Source organism: Pangasianodon hypophthalmus, chromosome 9 (assembly GCF_027358585.1).
Source record: "Pangasianodon hypophthalmus isolate fPanHyp1 chromosome 9, fPanHyp1.pri, whole genome shotgun sequence".
NCBI lineage: Eukaryota > Metazoa > Chordata > Actinopteri > Siluriformes > Pangasiidae > Pangasianodon > Pangasianodon hypophthalmus.
In genome coordinates, this window is record NC_069718.1 from 13,425,443 (window position 1) to 13,434,199 (window position 8,757).

Below are 8,757 nucleotides of genomic sequence, written 5' to 3' on the forward strand. Positions count from 1 at the left end.
CCAACAGAGTAAAATTGGCCATGCTTACTGGGTGGAAGTGAATTCATTATTCTCTCTTGCATCAATAACAGCTACACTAGCCAATTGTGGGTGTCTATGAGCTCATGTATGTGGAAGAGGGCAGATAGCACTTTCCTCTGTGTATGTTACACTACCCTGTGATGCAGCATGAGCAGCAGTTTGAGACAATGTGGTGGAAGCTCCTGCTAGTTCTCACTCTTCCTGTTTGGTAGCTTGGGAATTATCAAATGACCAGGGAGAAATTATCAAATGACTGGGAGAAAATGGGGTAAAAAAAATCAAAAAAGAATAGTGAACTGCTATAGATACTGATACCGGTATCTGATATTTTACATGCTATTTATAACAGTATGCAGACTGCTACCACTTCCTGGTAGAGTGTTATTTCATTCAAACAAACACATAAATACATGCATCCCAGCAGTCATTTGTAGTTTTGGAGTGTATTTCCAGTCTGCCTTGGTTGGCAATAGTTCTCTGGCATCCTTTGGCATGGTGTCTGTGGTGTGTCCTTGGTTCTTTGGCTTAGTGTGTTTAGGGAAAATCGCAAAAGCAGTAAAAAATTCACTAATATTGAATAATGAGTAGGGAGAGAAACAGGGGAAAAGACCAGGCAGAGAAAAAACAAAGGCAAAGCAGCAATGCAAAGAGAAAAGGTGCATTCAGACACCTCACTCACTCAGTGAGGAAAACAGACTTCTTAGCTCACTGAATAAATCTTTCAGCAATGTATTTACTGCAGGCCAAATTCAGTCCAGTCTTTACTGTGCCAATCATAAATCTGTTAGCTGGGAAATGGCAATGCTTTGCATGCAGCACTACCCGATCCCCCTCACCATCAAACTACACTATAAATGCAATGTGAAGGCATGAAAGTGGCTTGCTTGGAACCTACGCTTTTTTACACACACCTCCCGACACTTGTTTTACTCTATTAAATCATTTTCAATTACAAGAACCACTAAAGGATTAATGGTCCACTGTTATTCCAACAGAGGAGAATAAATACCTCATTAGTCAATGGAAAATTCCCTTTAGTACCACTTATGCTGCAGGCTATACAAATTAACATGCTGATGATTAGAAGAAAATCGTAATATTACAATTCGATAGCATTATTTAGGCTTAACGTCATGACGTGACCTCATCAATCTTTAATCTTGAATCTTTAATGAGAGGACCAAGTATCCTATTTCATAATGCACTCGGCTCAATTTAACCTTGCTGTGGTGAAAGTGTAGAATTAATTTGTCTCTTAATTTGCAAAATGCTCTCTGCACACATTGGGTTTTTTTTTTTTTTCAACACAAAGCGAAAGGGAACAACTGGAACCACACGACTTGAGCACACGACTGTACGATACTGCCAGATTGCTCATGTTCCACTGTTCATTTGGGTCCATCTGGAGTTGTATAAACACTGTAGGTGTTAATTTAACACACCAAGGATTTTGCTGTGCAAAAATGATTTTTTAAAATTAGAACTGTGCATGATGCTGAAACTATAAACGAGTACAGACCTGTTTTGTAAACTATTTGAGAGAAGTGTCTTCCTTCAGGGATGCACAGGTCCAGTGTTGATATTAGGACTGAATCGGAAGTTGTTTAGGTTTGACATACTGATGTATTTTATGCCATGAACGTGTGTTTCGTTGACTAACATGATCCACCCTTTAGTATGTATCTTTTATCCTAGTAAGGTGAATGCATTGTACATTTAAAGTCCAACTCATTTATGTACCTTAAATCTTTTTTTTTTTTTTTAAGTTACAGAATATCCACGTTTCCAGGTCAAAGGTACAAAATAAAGGTGCGAATGAAAAGGGCACTGCCCCAGAAAAAAAGAAAAGGCACTATTTTTTCAGTGATTGAACACAAATTGTCTTAATGCATGCCACTATCATACCTCTGATGTTTCGCAGAAGTTGCAGAGAGTCGGCTTGGTTACTAAAAGGATGTCAGTTTCAGAGAATTATCAAGTATCAGAAGATATATAAAGCTCTGATACTGCTATCATACTGAAAATCAAAAAATAAAAAAATCAGCATGCTGCCCTGGTTTTTTTTTTTTCATATCTCAGTGACTTACAAAACATACACAACTTTGATCTGTAAGTGATGTAGAAACAGATAGCATTACTGCAGAAATGCTGCAGAAAAAGATGCATTGAAATCTCAAGCAAACTTTGTTGTTTTTTTTAAGACACAAATCTCAGCAAACCGCTGGACTGTTTGCATCTAGTGCATGATTTAAACACCAGGCACAGTGCGCGCGCTTGTCCCGTACCTTTGCCGTAGTTGAAGTGCAGTCGGATGGACTTGCCCTGGTTGATGTGCAGGTAGGTGAACCACACGGCGAAAGTGAGCAGCACCAGCAAGAGCAGCAGCTTGAACTGCTTCCTGATTTTCTTCACCGGGAAGCGCAGCATCCTCGCAGCGAGCCGGAGCCGGGGGGCGGAAAACGGACAGCGCGCGCTCACCTCCGCCACAGCGGGCTCGTGCTCAACGACATTCCCCGCCGAGGAGCGCCGCCTCAACAGGTCCGACTCGCAGCGCGCGCTGGCTTTAAGACCCACACACACACACACGCACACACACACACTCACCACTCACACAGTGACGTCCGTCTGGATGCTCGAGTCATTTCGGCGGCTTTACCGGCCCGTGCTGGAGATGCTCGTGATGCTGGAGGTGGATCTCCGCACTGATCACTTTCTGATGTCTAATGACGGATCTGGTGCGTAAAACGGCGCGGCTCAGAACAAACCCATCCCGAGACTCTGGACTTGACAGTGGTAGGAGATGCGCACTAATCCGGTGCAATCCTCTTTCAGTGTGGCCTCGCTGACACTGATTAAACTCTGATCCTGCCTCAGTGTTAGTCCCTGTCAGCGAGCAGTCACACCTCGACCACTTCTACAGCCTTTTACCCTGAACTTTGTGCAGCGTTAGGCCACAGGGCTGTCCCTCTCACAGCGCTCCTGACATGTGCTCTTTAAAGCACCACACAGGCGGGATGTTTCCTTCTGCTGCACTAATAATCACATCCAGTATTACTGTCACTAACTGACTACCAGCATGCCATCATAACGCCCATGTGCAACGCCTACAGGCTCTGAACGCACAGTAAGCTACACCCTGGCTGCACTGATTTCTCCTTTATTCCTGGATCTTCCCGGAGAAAAGCCGATGTATTTCATTTCCTGGGGACACAGAGGCGCACTCCTGAAGCAGGTGCGATCTCACCCGGGCGCTGGTTTAAAGCACACGCAGCGATGTGAAGGAGTCACAGGATCATGTGGGGATGTTAGCGCGGAGGGGATCGGTCATGCCCAGCTCCAACTCTCGGCAAGTGGGAAATAAACGCGATGTTTCTGTCAGTCTGTGGCTCGGCATCATCGCGGAGGTGTACACGCACCTCTCACACGCGCTTCATCTCGATTTTCTCACCTAGCACGCTTCACAATGCACATGCATCCGACTTACAGTAACCTGTCACACACGCCACCGGAAACGATAACACTCCTCTTTCGCGAGAGTAGGATTGCTACAAACCCCGCGAGCTCCGTTTCCATCCGCGCGCGCGACTCACGCAGGCGCTCTTCTCCTCCGCTTCCTTGTGTCACACGTCGCAATTTAGAAAAGTACCTCCGGTTCTTGCGGCTCTTTTTTTCAAAGAAATTCATTTATTCTGAATCCTCCAAAGCCGAGGAGTCTCCACTCCATTCCCAGCACGATCAGTCTCCGGCTCTCGTTTCCGTCGCTCCTCAGTTGAGCATCCATGACGCTGCCGGGCAACCGAACTTGGGCGGGGCCGCAGTGAGCTTTGACCTATCATAAGCCGAGCTAGGAGCGTCAACGGGAGCAGCGAATCAACGGCCGAATCTCAAATGGCACCATACGTCCTATCACAGTGTACTACGTAGGGCATAAGTGGAACGGCTTCTATGTTCTACGTAGTGTACTATATGTGGAACACGACGCCATTTGCAGTCACGGCAGCGGTATGTTTACTAAAGCACCTGTTAAGAGGGAAAGCAGCTGTGAACTGTCAGCTTTGTCAAAACTGAGTGCATTTGTAGTTTTTGCAATGTTAATTTGTTTTAAAAATAAGTACTTTTAAATTCCTTTTTACTTCTAAATGATTTTTTTTCTCTAATTTTTCACCCCATGAGCAGTTACTGCCTCAAATAATAATATTTTTATTATTATTATTATTATTATTATTATTATTGTTGTTGTTGTTGTTGTTATTGCTGTTGTTGTTGTTCTTGTTGTATATTTTTGTGCAGGCTTTGTGCATCTATGGAGATCTAGCCTAGATCTAGCTTGTAGCTTATCATCAGTAATCACTTCATCCTGGTCAAGTTTATGGTGGATCCAGAGCCCGTCCTGGGAACACTGGGCATGAGGCAGAAACACACCTCTGATGGGACACCAGTCCATTTCAGGGCAATATGCACACGCATTCACACACTGCTTCATTCCTAGGAGCAATTTACCATAGCTAGTTCACTTACTGGAATGTTACTGGGAGGTTGGAGGAAACCAGAGAGCCCAGAGGAAACCCACACAGACACGGCGAGAACGTAAAAGTCCACGCAGACATTAATCCAAGCTCAGGATTGATCCAGGGACCCACAAGCTGTGAGGTGGCAACACTACCCTGCTTCTTTCTTTCAGAGGCTTACATACTGTACAGAATAGTTCATTCTTTGATCTCATTCTCACTGATAAAAAAATAATAATTTGTGGTAGTGAATATTGCAGTAGTGGAAATTGCAGTTACATTACCAATCCATAAGGAGGCAGAGGTCAGTAAATAGAAATATTTTTAATTAGTAAGCTTTCCAAGTGAACTCCTTCTGCCTCAGCTAAGTAGCCTATACGGATATGGGAGGCACAGGGCTGAAATAAGCCTTGCCATCCAAACTGACCTTAAATCACTCTGTCTCTGAGATGTTCCATAACTCCTAAGAATTAGTACAGATGTAATGAATCATGTGTAGATCATGTTGATTTAAATCATCGTTGTAACCTTGAACTATAGAAACTATAGAGAACTGTGGAGCCAGTGGAGTAATGTCATTATGTGGCCATTTATTTTTCACCAAGGAACAAGTCATGTTCTAAAAATGCAAATTTGTACAATACAGTATTTGTATAAGACAGTTGCCACTGTTTAGTGTGCTCTTGCTTCCTGTTGCACACCCACTGAACTGAACTGGACTTCTGTTATTTTCTGAGGGGGCAGTTTGGAGTGTTGGAATGATCTATGCAAAAGATGTGCAGAGGACGGTGGTAGGTCACTCATAAATTACTCATAAACAAACAGTTCCTCTTTGACTATAGAATGTTATAAATAAATAAGAACACTTTTTGTTGCTGCAGCTCTTGTTTATTATGGAACCTTTCCTGATGCCACAATCCTTTTATATAGGCCCTGTAAGGTCTACTAACCATCTACAACCATCTTCCTTACATCCTAATTTGTGATAATTTGTTTAGTACATGTATATTAATTATGGTGTGTTTGGAGTTTAGATTCCTGTGTAGTTCTTTTGGGTCTTTGTTCCCAACCAGCAGTAAATTCAGACAAAGGACAGTAACAAATAAATCTTACACTCAGTCTGTGAAAAAAATGACACCATATAATACAGAACAAGAGCTGCAAATTGAAATCATGCGGATTAACAGAAAGCGAGAGAATGCTGACACATCATAGAATGAGTCATTGTGTAAAAATCGCCTTTGCGACAATAGATATTTTAGTAACTGGTTACACAGAGATGCAGTGTTATATGGGAACAACGGCAGCGTGTTGTGGAAATCCAGATGCATAAGGAATAATAACTGACTTCTACACAATTCAACTACAATAGCAAATATTTGACATCTTGTACTGTGCAAGGATAAAAAGTGTCAGAACACAGCACTGTTTATAGATGTTCCAGTTGATTTAGTTTTTTTCAAGAACATTCCTAACACACTGTTTATAGCTTATGCCAAGCCAGACATCAATTTTGGATTAAGCTGTGTGAGAAAACAGAAATAGCAGAATGTCTGATCTACTCTATTAGCCTCTGAATTAATTTTTTTATTATGAGTTATATGATTAATACAGGCATTTATGAAGCTGTCAGTATTTGCTAAGCTCTTAATAGGAAATGTGAATAATGCTAAGTAAGAAATAAATCATGACAGGGTGTGCTGTTATAGGAAAATAATCAGTGGCGTACTGGTGTGATTGTTTTCTCATAATAGCAGGTTGTGAAATGTCTTATTCCTCTGACACCATATCAATGTGCCAGTGATTACAATATTTTAATCTATTAATGATTGACACATCATACATTTTACTCATTTATAGTTATGTTTGACGTTGTGGATCTTTCACAAGACAAGTTAGTTCCTGTTATCACTTACATGATAGCAACTGTAAACAGTTGTTCCTTTACCAGCCTCTTGTTTCTTTCTCTATATTAAAGTTAATAAGACAAAAACCACTTGTTAAATAAATGTCTGCTTACAGAAAGCTTCACCACATAAATAACTGTATGTTTTTATTTCTTAAAAACAACACTTTTATTTAAAAAAGGAAAGAAAATCTATTTATTATTAGCATCTATGTGGAGTGTTCATATTTAAGTTGTTACTATAGAAACAATAAAATATTAGAACAAGCACATTAATATAAACCTGTAATTTGCTTTGCAGCCAGAACTACTGACAGAGCTGCTGTTAAAATTAATTACATTTTCGACCAATCATATTCAAGAATTCAACAGCACCTCAGTATAAAGATATCTTACATTTTAACCCTTAAATGCATACCTTACACCACTACTTTATCTATTTTTCAAAAAGGCCACCACCTCTAGTATTCCTCAGGCTTTTTGCTTTTTTTTTTTTTTTTTTACAATTTACCAATACCAAAATGCCAAAAAATACAATTTCTGTTAGATAATTGTTTGACATAATAATAAGAAACAATGAGTGAACAGTACTGTGTAATCCTTAGCTCAGTATGTGTGTTTTAGCCTATTACCTTACAAAATATCTGTCTATACTGTAAGTAGTTATGAATTCTGTAATCTGTTGTGCTGTCTGCGTTACATTAGTAGCAAACAAAATATCTAATTGTATTTCAAATATAACATTATGAAGTTATTGTCAATGAAATGTCAATTTTGCATTATTATTGAAGTTTGTAGAAGTATCAATGTTAGATATGTAAGTGCTTGTCTGTACAGTCCAAACATATATACAAACAGTTGAGAAGCGCCCACGACATTTAAACGTTAAAATGATATTAGTCAGTGGTAAATAGCTTTATGACACTTATTATCAAAAACAACCTTTTGTTAAGGATTATAATATGGTTATTATTTGAAAATTTGGCATGCAGTTTTCAGGACAGTCTTATAAGTGTCTGTGTGATTTCCTCCTCATCTCCCAAAGCGTCCATCTCCTTGAGAGACAAGTGTAGCTAACATGACATGCCTGGATGAGCTTGCTGTCCAGTACAAGTCATGAAAGGATAGAGCATGGCTCTGTAAGTAGTGCTCAGGATGACATGTCCAACTGTCAACAGTGTTATATTTATTACAACATGGGAGCGCAGTCAAAGCTGCAAGAAAAAAAAGAGGAAGGGAGTGACTGTGGCGCTCATTAAAAGGTCGACTCTACTCCTGTGCTCACAAGCGCTCCTTTTTGATATCCACTCCTCTCAAGGAGAATCCTGTTTCTCATTGTTTTCCTCTCTCTAAAGCAGGCGTGGTATTACTGTAATCTGGCCAACCTCTGATGAAATGTCAAGTGGATTATGAATCTGGACAGGTTTAAAGCTGAGGCCTCGGCAACTCTCGCTCACCAACAGGTGCATCTTACCAGCCACTTCCCCTCCATGGTGACTCATTTTCACTGAGTGTACTTGATAAAATCTAAAATATGAGTCAGTTGAGTTTAGGTTTCAGCACATTTGGAAGTAGAAAGGCAGCATGTATGCATTTTAAGTATACTAATCACTTAAAGTACCATGTTAATATTCTGTTATCTTAAAACATATGAATTAGTAACTACTATGTAATAATTCAGTAACTACACTGAAACTAATAGGAAAGATGTGTAATTATGAGAGTCCAGGGAATATGGGGGTAATGAAGAAGTAGCAGCTACACTAATTTTCATACAAAGAAGATGCAACAATAAAGATATAGAAATGGAGCCACCACTGCTATGTCCTCAGTTTGACTTACCTTATGAATCCTTTTAAGATTTTAACTGGCTGTTGTTGCACGTGGCAGTGAATGTAAGCTATATCATGTCCTTGGATTGGATGTGAGAGATAGCTGAGGGTTACTATGGGTTTCTGTGTGTGTGTGTGTGTGTGTGTGTGTGTGTCTGAAGTTTCATATGACCTTCTTTTGAAAACCTCTTTTATGTTTCCCCATGTCAGAGAATGGTTCTGCTACAACTCCACTGTTCTTACCTCTTCATGTAACAGAGTTTAGTTTTAATAGGAACACCGTCATCTAACAAACACTCTTGTGCTTACACCTCCAAACATGGTTGGAGATCCGCATTGTATCTACCCTCGAGATCTATGGGAGGAGCTCAAAGACTAAAAGCTAAAATAAAATACCATCACTCCCCTTGCACAAGCTATAATTCTGTCATCTTTAAGAACATTGCTGTTCCTTAGAGGAATTGCAAATTATCAAGCAGCCACTGGAATC

The 8,757-nt window shown here is 40.3% G+C and overlaps 1 protein-coding gene across 2 annotated transcripts in view; it reads right to left on the reverse strand.

Annotated features, from left to right (window-relative positions):
• The window catches only part of b4galnt4a (beta-1,4-N-acetyl-galactosaminyl transferase 4a), a 120,126-nt gene extending 116,320 nt beyond the window's left edge, over positions 1 to 3,806 (reverse strand). The window contains exon 1 of one of the 2 annotated variants that reach the window (XM_026919365.3): positions 2,307 to 3,806. In XM_026919365.3, coding sequence (XP_026775166.3) covers positions 2,307 to 2,448 — 142 coding nt within the window. In that variant the 5' untranslated portion in view covers positions 2,449 to 3,806. The remainder of the gene's footprint in view (positions 1 to 2,306) is intronic. The other variant, XM_034307479.2, reaches the window with a different exon arrangement.
• Between the last annotated feature and the right edge of the window lie 4,951 nt (positions 3,807 to 8,757).